The sequence below is a fragment of the Trichomonas vaginalis genome, chromosome III (genome assembly GCF_026262505.1).
Source record: "Trichomonas vaginalis G3 chromosome III, whole genome shotgun sequence".
Lineage (NCBI taxonomy): Eukaryota > Parabasalia > Trichomonadida > Trichomonadidae > Trichomonas > Trichomonas vaginalis.
In genome coordinates this window covers 10058867-10074802 of record NC_067205.1, presented here as the reverse complement: position 1 = coordinate 10074802, position 15936 = coordinate 10058867, and the positions used below count along the sequence as shown (strand labels likewise).

General features: G+C 32.4%; 6 protein-coding genes and 1 pseudogene across 7 annotated transcripts, besides 2 other annotated features; 4 read left to right on the top strand and 3 right to left on the bottom strand.

Moving 5' to 3' along the window:
- Positions 1-1018: part of a mobile genetic element that runs on past the window's edge.
- A 453-nt stretch (positions 1019-1471) lies between these two features.
- On the top strand, positions 1472-2282 carry TVAGG3_0675080 (annotated as a pseudogene). Its single transcript has one exon. A coding segment is annotated over exon 1 (811 nt).
- Positions 2283-4085: 1803 nt separating this feature from the next.
- On the top strand, positions 4086-4997 carry TVAGG3_0675070 (transcription-initiator DNA-binding domain ibd family; the record flags this gene model as incomplete). Its single annotated transcript, XM_001303639.1, has 1 exon — positions 4168-4905. One exon carries the CDS (start codon positions 4168-4170, stop codon positions 4903-4905), a length of 738 nt encoding a protein of 245 aa, XP_001303640.1.
- Positions 4998-5468: 471 nt separating this feature from the next.
- TVAGG3_0675060 (small Rab GTPase RabD5) lies at positions 5469-6114 on the top strand (the record flags this gene model as incomplete). The annotated part of the gene is made up of 1 exon (XM_001303640.2): positions 5488-6087. The coding sequence occupies one exon, from the start codon at positions 5488-5490 to the stop codon at positions 6085-6087; it is 600 nt and encodes a 199-aa protein (XP_001303641.1).
- Positions 6115-6194: 80 nt separating this feature from the next.
- Positions 6195-6847, bottom strand: TVAGG3_0675050 (Nup53/35/40-type RNA recognition motif family; the record flags this gene model as incomplete). The annotated part of the gene is made up of 1 exon (XM_001303641.1): positions 6240-6824. One exon carries the CDS (start codon positions 6822-6824, stop codon positions 6240-6242), a length of 585 nt encoding a protein of 194 aa, XP_001303642.1.
- A 524-nt stretch (positions 6848-7371) lies between these two features.
- On the bottom strand, positions 7372-10910 carry TVAGG3_0675040 (DNA polymerase zeta catalytic subunit family; the record flags this gene model as incomplete). Its single annotated transcript, XM_001303642.2, has 1 exon — positions 7372-10896. One exon carries the CDS (start codon positions 10894-10896, stop codon positions 7372-7374), a length of 3525 nt encoding a protein of 1174 aa, XP_001303643.1.
- Positions 10911-11021: 111 nt separating this feature from the next.
- Positions 11022-11486, top strand: TVAGG3_0675030 (trafficking protein particle complex subunit 2-like protein family; the record flags this gene model as incomplete). The annotated part of the gene is made up of 1 exon (XM_001303643.2): positions 11034-11468. The coding sequence occupies one exon, from the start codon at positions 11034-11036 to the stop codon at positions 11466-11468; it is 435 nt and encodes a 144-aa protein (XP_001303644.1).
- A 237-nt stretch (positions 11487-11723) lies between these two features.
- Positions 11724-11844: a mobile genetic element.
- Positions 11845-12144: 300 nt separating this feature from the next.
- On the bottom strand, positions 12145-15546 carry TVAGG3_0675010 (proteasome assembly; the record flags this gene model as incomplete). The annotated part of the gene is made up of 1 exon (XM_001303644.1): positions 14846-15541. The coding sequence occupies one exon, from the start codon at positions 15539-15541 to the stop codon at positions 14846-14848; it is 696 nt and encodes a 231-aa protein (XP_001303645.1).
- Between the last annotated feature and the right edge of the window lie 390 nt (positions 15547-15936).

Sequence of the window (15936 nt, the reverse complement as noted above, 5' to 3'; positions counted from 1 at the left end):
GGTTCATTAAATCAAACATATGAGATATTATAGGATTGTCTCTTTTGAACTTAAAATATAGTGCAACTATTTCAGGTTTCTTCTGGTTTGTGTCAGAATATTTTTTATAATATAATCTTATGTTTTCAGGGTAGGTAAAGTCTTGACTATAATATTTATTTCTGTCATCTTCATAATAGTATACTATTCTCGTTTTTTCTATTGCATTATATCTTTTATATCTATAATAATCTAAATATAATGTTAGCTTTTGTTCATCTACATGTGGTGTTCTGTTGTCATCTCCATAGTCATAATAATATGGTGCTGGAGCTGGGTCAGGCAATGTCATATCTGCCATTTCATAAACTCTTAAATATTTCTTTTGTTCGTCTCCATATAAGTTTAAGTAGCAGTTGTTGTCTAATGGAACTTTAACTTGTGTACCATCGTTCTTTTTATAGCTTACATACATTTCATTGTTATTTTTCGGAATGAGTTTATACCGTGTACCATTTTCTAAGGACTGTACCAACTGCCATCTAAAATATTTGTTTTCTTCATTGAAAGAAAAGTCACCAACAATAGTTTCAATATTTTTTGTTCCAACTAAACTTTGGTATATTTCATTGACATATGTTTTATCTGCTTTATTTTCAAGGCTAACGTTTAAGTCTGTTATTTCAGAAGATGTATGTGTATGTCCAACGTCACTTTTCCTGTTTAAGGTTTCTTGTAAGTTTGTAATATTTGCAATGGTATGTGTATGTCCAACGGCACTTTTCCTGTTTAAGGTTTCTTGTAAGTTTGTAATATTTGCAATGGTATGTGTATGTCCAACGTCACTTTTCCTGTTTAAGGTTTCTTGTAAGTTTGTAATATTTGCAATGGTATGTGTATGTCCAACGGCACTTTTCCTGTTTAAGGTTTCTTGTAAGTTTGTAATATTTGCAATAGTATGTATATGTCCAACGTCACTTTTCCTGTTTAAGGTTTCTTGTAAGTCTGTTATTTCAGATATAGAATGTATATGAGTCTTTTTAGAATATTCGTTTTCAGCTCTTGTCACTTCACTTGACATTTTATTGTCAACATATGTTTTGTCTGCTAGTTCAGGATGAGTATGTTCTTTTGTTGCATAAGCATTGTTAGCTCTTTCTTCTTCTTTTGCTATTGCATCGTCTACATATTCTTTGTCAGCTTTGTTGCCAACATCTGCTTTCAAAAGAAGTTCATTTATAGGTTTCTCGTTTAAAGTTCCTTTTGTTGGATTTATACAGACAGTATGGTTCTTATTGTCTTGAAATAGAAACTCATCTGTCATTGGGTTTAATGTCAGTTTTAAGTTTCCTTCTTTCAATGACTCAGATATCTTAGAATAGTTTGAAAAGTTTGTTGTGTTCTTATTTAGAGCTTGTATAATGAGTTGTCGGTTGTGTTGTATTTCTCTCATAGACGCTGTTTCATTTGACATTTTTATTCTAGATAAAATATGCTTTCAATAGAAAAAGAAAATTCTAGAGTTGCTACAACTAAACCATTAGATGAACTTTTTACTAATGTCGGTCAAAAGTTTGAGACAGAGACCGTAAAGCATGAAGGCTATCGTTTTGACTACCCGTTAAGATGGTTAAGAGACCCATCCGTCACAAAAGCTATTGGCTTTCGTAGAATGAAGTTCATTTCAGAAGCCATACATGGTTTCCCATTTACAGTCGGTTTTGAAGTTCGATACTATAACAAAGAAAAACGTATGTATGAGAAATTTGAACAGGGAAAACTTTTACAAGTGAATTTGCTTGTAAACTTAGAAACAACTCTTCAAGCTTTTCAAGAAAAAATAAACGATATCTATATCGAATATGCAAAGCAGTATAACATTGACGAAGGAGAATACCATCTCGATATTATTTATGACAGGAAAAATGCAACTGTTAAAATCAATAGAATAGAAGACCTTGAGAAAACGTTTATATTTCTACAAAATATAACAACTTGGCATGGTATAGATTTATGAGGATGTTAAATCAGCCTGCAGAATATCCAGTACACCCGGACTTTTATGAAGTCGAAAACCCTAATGGAACATATGAAAATGTTTTCGACCCAGATGCTATTATCGTTCATGCTTCATTTTCTGGTGCACAAAACTCTTTCTTATGCTTGGCAAATGACTTTTACGAAAACCTACAAAGTTATACGAACCACCAAGTGGAAGTATTTTCAGACTTTCAAGTATGGTTTACAACAGATGGAAGAAAAAGAATAATTCCATTATACCATGCGTTTTACTTAGAACTTAGTTTCATATACAACTACTATCGAAACGGTAAAATATAATTTTTTAATACGGTTGAGGTGTTGGATTTGGTTGGCCAACTTGACTGTGTGCAGTTCAGGCTGTTGTATAACAGGAGCTTGTTCTTCTGGTTCAGGGTCTTTAGGTATAATACCAACGAACTGACCTACTCTTTTACCAATATTTTTGACTCCGTTCCAAATTCCTTCCGACAGATTTTATTCCATTCCATATACCTCTTCCAACATTTCGAAAGAAGTTTCCTATTCTTCCAAAGAAACCATTTTACTATATGTAAAAATCTAATGTCCACCTAGTCTTTTGCGTTTCCTGTTGAGTTCCATAGCATTCTTTAACTGGAGCTCATACATTCTGTTTCTCCTCTGGTAGAAACATATTCTGGGTCAACTCCTGTGTTCGCGTCATCTGCATAAAGTTGTTTATATCCCACTTCGGGTTTGTATAAAACTCTTTCCATCTCATATTTGCATACCATGGTGGCAAACCTAACGCAGCGTCATTTGACATGGCAGTTTGCATTTGTACATCTGTTGGCACTTGACCATAGTTTGCCATTGCAGTTTGTATTCGAACTTCATTTGGAATATTCTCTGGGTTTGGTTGTCCAGGTTGCTGTGCATTCGCTAAGTTCTGTGCGTCCATTTAATATTAGATAAAAATATCTCTTACGAGTACATATACTGAACATTTGCAGGCATTGGTTCATCTTCATATTCTCTGTACTTTTCTGCCACGTCAAATAAATAAATGACACAATGGAAAAAACCTAAAACAAGTAGTCCTATTTCAAACCACATTTACTTACTAGTAAAATTTCTTTGTTATGACACTTTCTCCGGTTTATAGGACCTCTCTCATATTCTATCTTGTCATATCTAAACTCATAGTCATGTATGTCCTCTAACCATCTCATAACGGTTTCCAAACCACTTTTATCGGATGTAAAGTAAAAGCATGGACAGTTATGTAAAACGTCTAAAGTTTCTAAAGAGTCTCTCAAAGTCCAGTCTACCTGGTATTGAAAATCCCATGTGTTATAGAACGGCGGGTCCACTATAAAGAAAACATTTTCCTTGTCTTTATATTTTTCATACAACTCTGTCCAATGACATCTCACAAACTCTATACCCTCAATATATTTTTCTATGTCCTCTTTGAAAACATTTGTATAGTTAAGATATAAAACTTTTGACATAAGTGTTTCAATGTCATGAACTCTTATAGAACCACTATATAATAGTCTAGCAGATATACTATCCCAGTCTATATATTCTGCTTTTTTCAAAACCTCTCTCACAATATTTTTCTTATCTAATGGTATACGTTCCATCTTACCTATAGGTATCTTTTCTTTTAACTCTTTCAATATATTGTTTGTGTCTGGTATATGTTTGAGACGGTCCATATAGTTGTCGAAGTCATTGCATATAATCTTTGAGTCTGGGAATATTGTATGACATAAATGGGATATATAGAAACTTCCACCGAACAAATCTACAAATGTTAGACCATTCGGTAGTTTCTTAAGTTCTCTCAATATAATATCTTTACATTTACCCTTATTTCCAAAGAACGGTAACGGTGGTTTTGTAAAATTCATTTATATATAATAATAAAAATGTTTTTTCCTGAAAAGTGACAGAAAAGTGACAAAACATGAAAACATATATAATTTGTGAAAAGCTCCTGGAAGACCCGTATATAAGAACTTCATTTATACTAAACATCTTCAGGGCTAGAAGGGGCGCAGCCCCTGGAAGCCCCACTACCTTTTTTTTTTTCCCTTCGCTATCGTATGTTCAATTCCTTTTTTCTAAAATAATTGTTATTTTTCGAAAGACGATAAAAATTTTTCAAGATAAATTTCAATGAATCAAGTACCTGCGTTTTTTGATTTTTTATCATTAAAAGATCAGCAATATTACAATAGATTGCGTGCGGAATTATCAAGCGAGAGCCATAAATACAAAAAGAACATGCGATGCCTTACTTTTCAAACAGATTTAGAATCTATTAAGCGATATATTTATCAAAACGATGGAAGTGAATGGAAGCGATGCTTAGTATGCGGCATTTGTTGGATAGGAACAAGCATCGCAATCAATACAAGACAATTACGATTACTTATTGATAAATGTAAATCATCAATTAATGGCGCCCTTGCAAAGCTTGGCTATTCATCTGAAATCATCCGTGGCGAAGGTTCTCCAGAACTAATTACTTCAATTCCTTATCTAAAATGCAATTTTGTTGAACAGCGTCAATGGACTATACGTAGACGCTCCGCAATGTCTCCATTTCCAGTATACTTATATTCTCCAGGCCTTGGATACCACCTTATTACACCACAGCCTTCAGTTCAGCAATCTCATCCAGCTAAGATGACAAAGAAGGCCGAACGCGTAGCTACATTCGGCTTTCCAAAGAAGATTGAACCAAATTGCGAAGGTTGCTGTTCCTCTTCTTCATCTTCTACTTCAGATGCTCCATCTTCACCAGAAGAGAAGCCGATTGAAAAAGATGAATTTTTCCTTGATCCTTGTTGCTGCTGCCCCATTGAATGGGAATCAGTATCAGTCAATGAAGAAATGTCAAATTGGGGATAAACCAGCAGCTTTTCCTGATAATCACTCATTGTATTTTATGTTTCATTGTCATATAAATTTTCATTTAATATGTAACAAAATTTTATAAAAATTTAATATTTTTTTTTTAATTTCTCGTAAGAGAAAACAAGTTTTATACATTTTTGCATCCTTTTCTCTTATACTTTTGATCACTCATTTCTGAGCATCAAAGGTTTTGCACAAATTCGAATTTTGTTTTATTCATTCTATAGAATCAAAATTATTCTTGCGTTACTTAGTGCATATTGAACCATTCTCAGTTTTATGGATTGTTATGGGCAAAACAATATGCAATGATGAAATTAGAATCTGGTGTATTGAATTCCAACACATTTTGATGAGAATATATTCCCATTGATTTTTCCTACAAGTTTTAAAGCAGATCGTAGTAAATAATTCAATCTGAGTGCAATTTCTGGCAAAACGAAACAACGAACGTCAAAACCGTCCGGATGTCAAATTTGTGTCTATTTTAAATGCACAGCATTATATGAATAATAATATTTTTATAATTTCGAGTTATTGTTGAACTAAGAATAAAACCGTCTTTTCATTTAATCAATGACTGATAGTGGAAACGCGATCAAGCTCGTTTTGCTCGGCGATAGTGGTGTTGGAAAGACAAGTATTGTTACCCAATATGTATCAGGAAGTGCCCCAGAAAATGTTAATCCAACAATCGGAGCTGCTTTCGTTACAAAAGACGTAAATATTGATGGCCAAAACCTCGAACTTCTTATTTGGGATACAGCAGGACAGGAAGTTTATCGTGGTCTTGCCCCAATGTATTATCGTAGTGCTCTTATTGCATTTATTGTATACGATGTTACAAAGGCTGAGACTTTTGATTCGGTTTCTTATTGGATTCGTGAGCTCAAGACAAACGTCGAGGAGAATATTGTTATCCTCGTTTGCGGAAACAAAGTTGATCTTGAAGACAAGCGTACAGTAGAATTCCAGACAGCTCAGAACATGGCTACAGAGAATGGCGCCCTCTACGCTGAAACATCTGCTACAACAGGCACTGGTGTCTCAAGAATGTTCCAAGTTGCTATTTCTACACTTCTTAAGCAACGCGTTCCAGGACCACCAACACAGGATGGCAGAGTTAACCTCGAGGATGGAAAGAAGAAGGATAAGGAAGGCAAGGGATGCTGCTAAATTTAGTTATTTTTATGCGAAATTTTTTTTGATGGTTTGATTGAAGTTAATTATTTTGCTGAATAAAACTTTCATCAATAATTAATTTTTCTTATTATGTTTTTGATAAAAAGAAAATTTTGATTTGAAATAAAAATAATTATACAAAAAATTTATTCGCCGATGAGAGCGTTCTTAATAGCTTCTAAGAAGGATACTTTCTCCCTACTCTTTGACTCTTTCGTAAAAGAAGAGTAATTTATTTTTTCATTATTATCATCTATTTTAGAAATGTAATGCGGTTTCAGTCTTCCTGGTGCTACTGATACTATATAACTCTTTGTAATTATTAATGGATCTGTTTGGGATTTATCTAATGGAGTTTTCGCGCTTTTTGAAGATGCAAATTCTATATATCCATAATTTCCTGGTCCTTCTTCAAAATGATTGATTTCTCCAAACTGTGCAAAGTATTCTCTAACTTCTTGGAATCTACCAGGAATTATTCCAATAACAGTAATCCATGTACCGACATCCTTTGATGCTTTAATATTTTCTGCATCTAATCCGATCTGATCTTTGTTGTATTTTGATGTTGTTGGCATCTCACCATGAAAATGTTGGTGTTGGAATGTTTCTTCTGGAGTTCTTGAACTTACGTAGTGTTTGTTAGCTGTTGCAGCTAATGAATCAGGGCCTTTTGAGAAATAAATCCTACTCTTTAGGAATTGTTGATTAGGATCTTGACCGTGAGACATTTTTTGTGATTTTGGGATCATCATTTTAGCTTGGGGAACATAAAAATATATTTAAATTTTGCTTAATTAAAGAATTAATATATTTTTGGCCAAAAATATTAGGTTTTGAAGAATATTTATTTTGTAATTAGCATAAAATGTTATCATTATTATTTGATTTATTAGTATGGCAGTTCATAAAACTAATGAACCTAATATGCATGTGTAAAAAAGAAAAATTGATATTATTTTTCGATAACAGTTTGAAAAAAGAAAAAATAATCCGATCTTGGGGGGACTCGAACCCTCAATCTTCGGCTTCGAAGGCCGACGCCTTATCCATTGGGCCACAAGACCTTGTCGAAAAACTAGCTGTATGAGTACTTTAGATATAAGTTAACTAAATTTTCATTTCAATACTTGTAGATCCGAAATCATCCAAAAGCAGTTGAAAATGAAAGTGATTTTTCTTTCCAAATTTGACAATATTTACAAAATCATTGAAATCTAAATTTCTAAATTCAAAAAGCTTTAAATTTTAATAAGAATCTAACAAATAATATTTATTTTAGTTAACTAATCTCTTCAATGCATTGTAATATGATTGGTAAACATTCAGCTGCTCTTCAGCCAGTTTTGTTTCCCAGAATACATTACAGCCAGAGCACATGCAGCAATTCACTGTTGTACCCGGATCTCCTATGCAATCATTGCATCTTTCGCCATTTTCGTTGATAATTTTCTGACAAGATTTAATTCTTTTAATCAGCTCTATCAACGATTGTTTTCTTCCTGCTCTCGTTAAGCATCTATTACAGACAGGTGATTGTGTAGAGCACTGGTTTCCGCACAAAGGGCATTGTGCAGAAACACAAAACTGTTCAATAACAGTGCTTCCTTTTCCTATATAAAGAGGCAGTCTGTTTAATTCTACACTAACATTTTTGATCCATTTTGAAACATCCACACCCATTGTTTCTAAAACTCTTCCTAAAGCAGGAACTAATTGTTTCTCGACGTAGTATTTAGTACAGACTCTCATATTCCTTTCCAAATACTCTTCAGGGGAAACAACCTTATCTACTAACCTACTTCCAGGGCTTGAAGAAACAACAATATATTGCAATCTTTGTCCATATAAAGGTTCCATCATTGGATCAACACTCATCTGTCTTCTTGCAACGAAGGCTCCAGGAGGTTCTAAAGCTTTGTATGTTCCAAGTCTTAGTTCTCTTGCGAAGAATAATTCATGGATTGGGATGATGTTATGACAAAGTTTGCTGATGTTTTGTTTAAAAATAACTTCAGCTTCTTTTATGTCTTTTGTTTTTATAATGGAAAGAATAACTTCAGTCATAACTCTCGCTGTAAATGGACATGAATCTCTTCGCTTCATTTCAAGACCTTTAACATCGAATGTTGGTACTTGTTGGTCAGCTGTTTCATACACTAATCCGCAGTATCTCTTTTTGTTCACTAAGAAACATCCTCTGTAAATTTTTTCGATTTTAATTCGAATAGGAGAAGGAAAAATCGAAGTAATCTCTTCGCAAAGCTTGTCTGCAAATTGGAAACATTTCTCGGTAGATGCAGGAGGCATCATAACAAACAATGAGTCAGTATCTCCATATAAAACACTTAATTCAGGATAATTTTTTTCAATGTAATTCAATGTAAATTCCAAAACGTGACGCGAACATTCAACAATTGAATCACTTAATTCAACACAAGGCATACGGCCAGAGAAATGCGCTGAAGTATATCCGTACGTACAAGCAGCAATGACTTTCAAAGCCATTTGTCTTGCATCTAAAATCGACTTCATTTTCGCATTCTTTGTTTTTTTAAGTGTTTGTTTAATAAATGCTCTTAAATTTAGTATTTGGTCGAGCATTGCAGGTAACAAACCAGGTCTTACGTCTTTAGTTACGTATAATACATCGTTTGGAGTATTTATTATTTTCCCGTTTTCGAGTAATTCCTCTAAAACTCTTGTAGGAACTTTGTGCTCGTAAACTCCCAAACGACCACCAGTATTTGCATCTTCTGTTCTACCAACAATTGATGTATAATCGAGGTTATAAGCGATGATAGAAGAAGGATACAAAGACTGGAAATCGATGACTAAAACAGGATCAGAATAGAAACCACTCATTGGCTCCATAACTAAAGGAAGAGCCATTGGTGCTCTTTGTTGAGAAACTTCAAATCTCGTTGGAGAAGGTAAACAAAAACCTAATCTCTTCGAAACTCTTATCAACAAACTTTCAATTTGGAATTGACTGCCTCTAGAATAAGTTGAAGCGAAATCAGCACCAATAATTGATGACAATTCGCAGTAATATTCAACGAAATTCATTGCAAGACAAATAGATATAATCACGGTTGCTCTCTTTCTACAATAAGAGACAAACCTAAATGGAGCACTATGCAGCCAATAAGATATTTGGCTTTGTTTAATGTCAGGAAATTTTGTACCTAAAAAATGATCAGAAACACTTGCCAAAGTATAAGATCTCAAAGCAGCTTGATGTCTAACAACACGCCATAGATTAACAGTCAGTCTACCTTCTATGTATCTGACTTCATCCATTGCGTGTGGATTTTTTCCTGTCCTTGAAACTTCTGCGTAAAAATCTTTGATTCCTAGAATTTTACATCTTTCATTTATGTAAAAAACACTTTCTCTTTCGATATTCCATCCAACAATGATATCAGGATCAATCTTAAGAATATAGTTAATAACGCCAACAAGCAATTCCCTTTCTGAACTAAAGAACTCTACTTTTTCTCCTATAACTAAATTTGGACCAACCCAAAATGTCACTTTTTCAATGATTTCTTTATCAATCATCAAAGTAAAACAAGCACAAACAATTTGATCCATTGCAGGGTTAGGAAGAAGTTTTCCTCTTGAAGAACAGCCTACTTCAATGAAAAGAACCTTGAGGAATTGCGAGCCATGTTCTCCTGTTTCTATATCTTGTTCTTTTTGAGAATTTTGAGTTTTCTCTTTTGATGAACTTTCTTCTGAATTTTTTTCTTCTTCAACAACTAAAACATTTTTTGATTTCAATAATTTGCTCGCGATTGTTTGAACTAAGGGTTTCTCTTTCATCTGTGACATCGAGGGCTGCAATACTTGCGAAATACGACCTTCTACAAATGAATTAGGCGTGTGGTAATTGATTCCGCTGTCGTCTTTCATAATTGAATCAATTTCTAATTGTGTTTTCTTTTCTTCTTCAATTAATTTCTGAGGATCTTTGTCAGGATCGAAAACTTCAATGTACTTGAGTAGATCTTCGAGTTCTTGCGTTAAAGGAGGTGCTTGGCTTGGTTTAATCGTTGGTGGTCGCTGTGTGAAAATAATATCTTTTCGGGCAGTGCTTGTAACAGGTGGTTGTGATGAGATACCTAATCTACGTCTGAGATCTCGTTGTTCTGCCCATATAAATCGAAGATGAGAAAGTAATTGAGAATGCTGATTAAAAGAATCGACAATTATATCTTCTACACGGCAATGTACTTCAGTTCCGTATCTACTAAGTATTGATTTAACTCTCCAGGCGTGTTTGAGACGGATATAACCAAATCCTGTCAAATTATATTTTGATAAAAATTTTATAAAGTTTGGGAAGTGTGCTTCGTATGCATGATGTGGTTTTCCATTCCAGGCGAATGCATTTATGTGTCGTCCTAGCTGTTGTTGTTGATCTGGTTGAACAAGGAATAATCTGATGAATTTGCACTTGTCTTGATAACCGTAGGCTGGTATATATTCGGCATAATCGTAAGATTTAATGCAAGTATCGCCAAAATCACGCTCTATGTAAGAAATTAGTTCTGAAGTGAACTGTTCGAGCTCATTTGGATTAGAAGGACAGTTAACATATATCTCTGGGAAGAAACCATGAACAATTAAGCATTCATGTTCTCCTGTTTCTGTAGTGCCGAAGATTTGAAACCAAGGAGAACGCTTTATTTCACGATTACTGTTTGTTACTGTTTCTTGATCGAATCTTCTATCTGTTTCCCATTGAACTGTATCAATTATATTGATCTGTAATGAAAACTCATCAAGTTCAATCATCTCATCTTGAAAGCAATTATAAAATCTACTTGAGAAAATGATCTGATTTAGTATTATCTAGCATTAAAAGCAATTGAAACAACATTTGGAGATTCAAATTTTTAATATCAATGATAGTTGTCACTTTTTTCTAAAAAATGGCAACTCCATCATTAAGTATTGCCTGTGCAGCAATTACAGGTCCTGATGATAGCCTTTTATTCATCGATAAATATGCTACAGAACAGACCGAGCTTGAAATGGATTCCATTGTTTTTGTTTCTTTAGATTACTTCACATCAACGGGAAAAGCATCAAAGAAAGAAAAGTTCATAGGACAACTTCAGATTCCTGATCAGAAATATTCTGTTTGGGGATATAAAACGAATTTCGGCTATAAAATTGTTATTTTGACGAATATCCTTCCTAACCAGAATGATAGCATCATCCGAAATGTTTGCGATAAAATTAGAGATGCAATGTTTCTTCAATTTTGCAATCCATTTTATCAGCCATTTTCTCCAATTACTTCTTCGAGTTTTATTAGCAAAGTACGCGAGATCACATCATCGGTGTCTCAATCGTCAGATTAAAATGTTTTTAAATTATAATTAAATACATCTTTTTTTAGAAACTTTTTAAACATTTAAGCAAAAGAAAATCTTGTAACTACAAGGTGCACATTATAATTTCATGATTTTGAATTTGAAATTTGAAATTAATAATTATAATAAAAAATACCATTCTCGTGTAATGTCATGAATATGACAGATTTCGATTTCACCTTTTGCAGCATTCACCAAAAATGATAAATCAGCTGCTAGAAGTATATGGATAATTTGAAATAGTTAAGCCTTCACTTACGCCCATCTGACTTTAATTCAAATTTTTGACAACTTGGGTGAAGCGTCATTGAAAATTAATCTTAAATTCCTGAATTGAAAGCCATGACATAAGGGCATAAGTGCAACTTCAGATGTAAAATTTCACATTCAATTCAAATCTGTAATGATATCGTACTTTACATGATGTATTTGACAACAATTGTCACCTAATTTAGACGCATTTCATTTTTGCTTTACCAATCAAATTTTACATGATTTTTTGAGGAATATAATCATCAAAATCCACATTAACTTCCATCTTTTTTCCAATTTGAATCCAACATATTTTTTTATCGCTGGATCCACTATTATAATACTATAAGTCAAATTAGTTTCATGATTAATGATTATTAATTAATTTAATTTTCAAAAATTCAATGATTTTGTATTAATGGGAATTGCATGTGTGCTAACAAATAATGGAACTGACTCATATGCCATCGACATTAACAATGGAGTTTGCGAATCATTGCCTTCTGAAAACAGATCAATTACAAATTTAACAATAATAAACGGAACTGAGATTCCATATCGTTTTTGCACGGAATGTGAATCTTTGCAGCAAATACATATAGAAGATGGATTTATTTCAATTGGATCATATGCTTTTCATGGATGTATCAATCTTGAAAAAGTGTTTCTTCCAGAAAGTTTAAAAAAAATTAATCATTATGTTTTTGGAGGTTGTTCCAAACTTGCAAGCATTTATCTTCCCAATAATATAGCAGAACTTGGTCAAGGATTATTCTCACATTGTTCAAGTCTAACAACTATCTCTCTTCCAAGTAAATTAGGAGTTATTTATGATCAAGCATTCTGTTATTGTTCCAATCTTGTTTCTATTACTTTTTCTGATGAAATATCAAGTATTGGCAATGATGCATTCATGAATTGTTCAAGCCTTATTAATATTACTCTATCAAATCGCCTAACATTAATTGGTGAGAGCGGTTTCGCTTATTGCACCAGCTTAACAAATCTTATTCTTTCTAATAGTCTAACAACTATTTCAATTCGGGCATTCCAGGGATGTACCAATCTTATTCAAATAAATTTTCCAAATAGTTTAATAACCATTGGGGGATATGCATTCGATTCTTGTTCGAATCTTACTATTATTACATTTTCTAATAATTTGAAAAGTATCAATATTTATGCATTTTCGTCCTGTTATAGCCTTTCTAATCTAACTTTTCCTAATAGTTTAACAAAAATAGGTGCTTGTGCATTTCGTTATTGTAAAAGCATTCAGTCCATAAAATTCTCTAATGGTTTAACGGAAATTGATATGCATGCATTTTCTTATTGCACAAGTCTTGCTGAAATATATTTTTCTAATGGTTTACTAAATATTGGCTCAAATGCATTTTCATCGTGTTCCAATCTTACCAATATTTTATTCCCTGATAGTTTAATAAAAATTAGCCTTCATTCATTTTCTTTTTGTTCTGGTCTTACTAATATTGTTTTCTCTGGTAATTTAGCAAGTATTGAAGAATTTGCTTTCTTTAAATGCACTAATCTTACTAATATAACATTTTCTCAAAATTTAATAAGCATTGGTGAAAATGCATTCGGATTTTGTACTAGTCTTATCGATATCTATCTTCCTGAGAGCTTAAAAATATTGGTTTCCAAGCTTTTTGGTGTTGCTCTAATATTGTAAAAGTCAATATAAGCGGCAAATTAAATTTAACAACTTTTGGTTCCAGTGTGTTCTCTCGTTGTGATAATATCTTAGAATGAATCTTGCCATAGTGTCACTTATCTATCTCTTTCTAATAATATAGCAAAAATTGAAGAATATGCATTTACCTATTGTGCTTTGCTAACTAATGTTCATATCAATTGTGAATGCAATGTACCAGTTAATGCATTTAGTCATTGTTCTAAACTTTGCAAAGTTGTGATAAATTCACACTTTAATATAACATTTCCTTATTCTGATTTTACAAAAACTGATTTTTATTATTCTGGCAATACTGATATTACTGATAATGAAGTAATTGATTTTATTTATCGAAAGTCGAAGAATATATATGTAACTAATGAATATTTGATGGAAACGTTTTGTGAAAAACCTGTCATCAAAATAAACAAAACATTTTTTGATACTGAAATTTCAGATAAAGAATGTCATTCTTGTGCAAGAAGTGTATATAGTTTAGCTGGAACTTGTACAATCAGTTGTGGAGAAGGATATTATATAAATGATGCATATATGTATTGTTCAGCATGCTATGTTGATAACTGTGCGAAATGTTCTAATGATATTTCCAAATGTAGTAGATGTAAATCTCCATGGTATTTGAAAGAGAACACATGCATAAATGATTGTGGTAATGGCTTTTATGCAGATAGCAACAATACTTGTGTTAAATGTACTGATAATTGTAGATATTGTAGTAGTTCTAATGTTTGTGAATCTTGTGATTATGGATACTATATTGATGGTTCAAAATGTGTTTCATCCTGTGGAACTGGAAAATATGAATATAATGGACGATGTGAGAAATGTGAAGATGGCTGCAATCGATGCAAAGATTCATCACATTGTATAGAGTGTTCTTCACATCTTTATAATAATAATGGAAAATGTGTTGAACAATGTCCTCATCTTTTTATTGCAACTTATGATAATAAATGTGTCTCAACAGAAACAGCAGATATCTTCTTTAAATGGTATGATAATAAAGGATTCCACAAAACAATCGGAATATCATTTATAAATAATCCTATGCTAGCGTTTTTGTCTAAATAAAATTATATGATAACTGTAATATAAAACATTTTTTATTGTAAACATATAAAACAAATATTATTTTTACTCAAACAAATCATAATTTGAAATTTAATATGAAATCTTAATTTGCAAGGTAGATTAAGTGCAAATAGATCTTCTGTCAATTTCCGAGTTAATTTTTGTAGATATATTCCTTCAAAATTCTTTCATTTGATAAGAAAAATATTCATTAATGATTTTTCTTGGAAAATAAGAAGAAATATTGATCAGTGTACTATTGTCTTCAATTTTCAGAACGAAAATATTGAAAATTTTGTGAAACAGATAAAATTTTTCTTAAATCTTAAATTATTTCTTCATTTGTATTGTAGAAATCATTATCATCCGAATCTTCAAGCGATGCTTTGATTGCGGCAGTCAGTTCATCATCTTCTTCAAAAGATTCTGGTTGATTTTGTGTAGAACCTGGACCAAGAACAGATGACAACACGGAATCACTTAGTATGTTATGAGAGTTTCTGATTCGAATATAAAATGACTCAGAATAAGTATATCTAGTTATCATTTCTAAAACGCCTAATTTATCAACTTCTGTACCGAATGCAATGATGTCTATTGAAATGTTTTCGTCATTTGCTTTCTCTATAATACTTTTTGCGTCATCATTTGTTAAATTATTTTTGGATCCGAGAAAAAGTACAATTCTTTTCGAAGTAATGAATCTGCTTGCATACTTTAGAGCTAACATTGCGCATAAGAGGCCTTTTGTAACAAGAGCTTCACCTCCTGGATAAATTTTATCAAAAGTTTTGTGTAATTTACTTGTAGTATTTAATAATGATTGCTGTATTCCAAAACATTCCGATCCGATGGATCCAATAGCGATTTCTGTTTGAGGAGACTGCTTCAAATTGTAACTAGCCAATCTTTCACAGGCAAGTTTCTGTGCATCAAGGCGTGATGGATCAAAATCGCCATTTATTGATGTATCTGAGTTATCAATTAGAAAAATAATTGCTTCAGGCTCATCATAAGCCATTTTTAAAAAAATTTATAAATATTATCGGCGTGGAGCGTCATTACATTGTTTCCTCATGACTCATGCCAAAATACCCAAACATTAGATAAAACCTCTATGCCATATTCATTTGAACATATGTTTTATGACTATCGATAAATTCAAAACCAGAGGAAATAAAACATTTTTGCGGGTTCAGAAAAAAAAATCCTGGTATTATTATAATATTTTTAATCATTCCATTTTAGGAGTTAAATTTTTCGACTTTTGTGAAGCATTTTGTAAACCTTTCAAAAGTGATGAATATGTATTAAAATGAATGGTTCTGTGTTTGATATGACTCATGCGAAGTTATCAATTAAAAACAAAGAGATATTTAAAAAAATTGATGGTCGAATTTTCTCTCAAAAAAATTG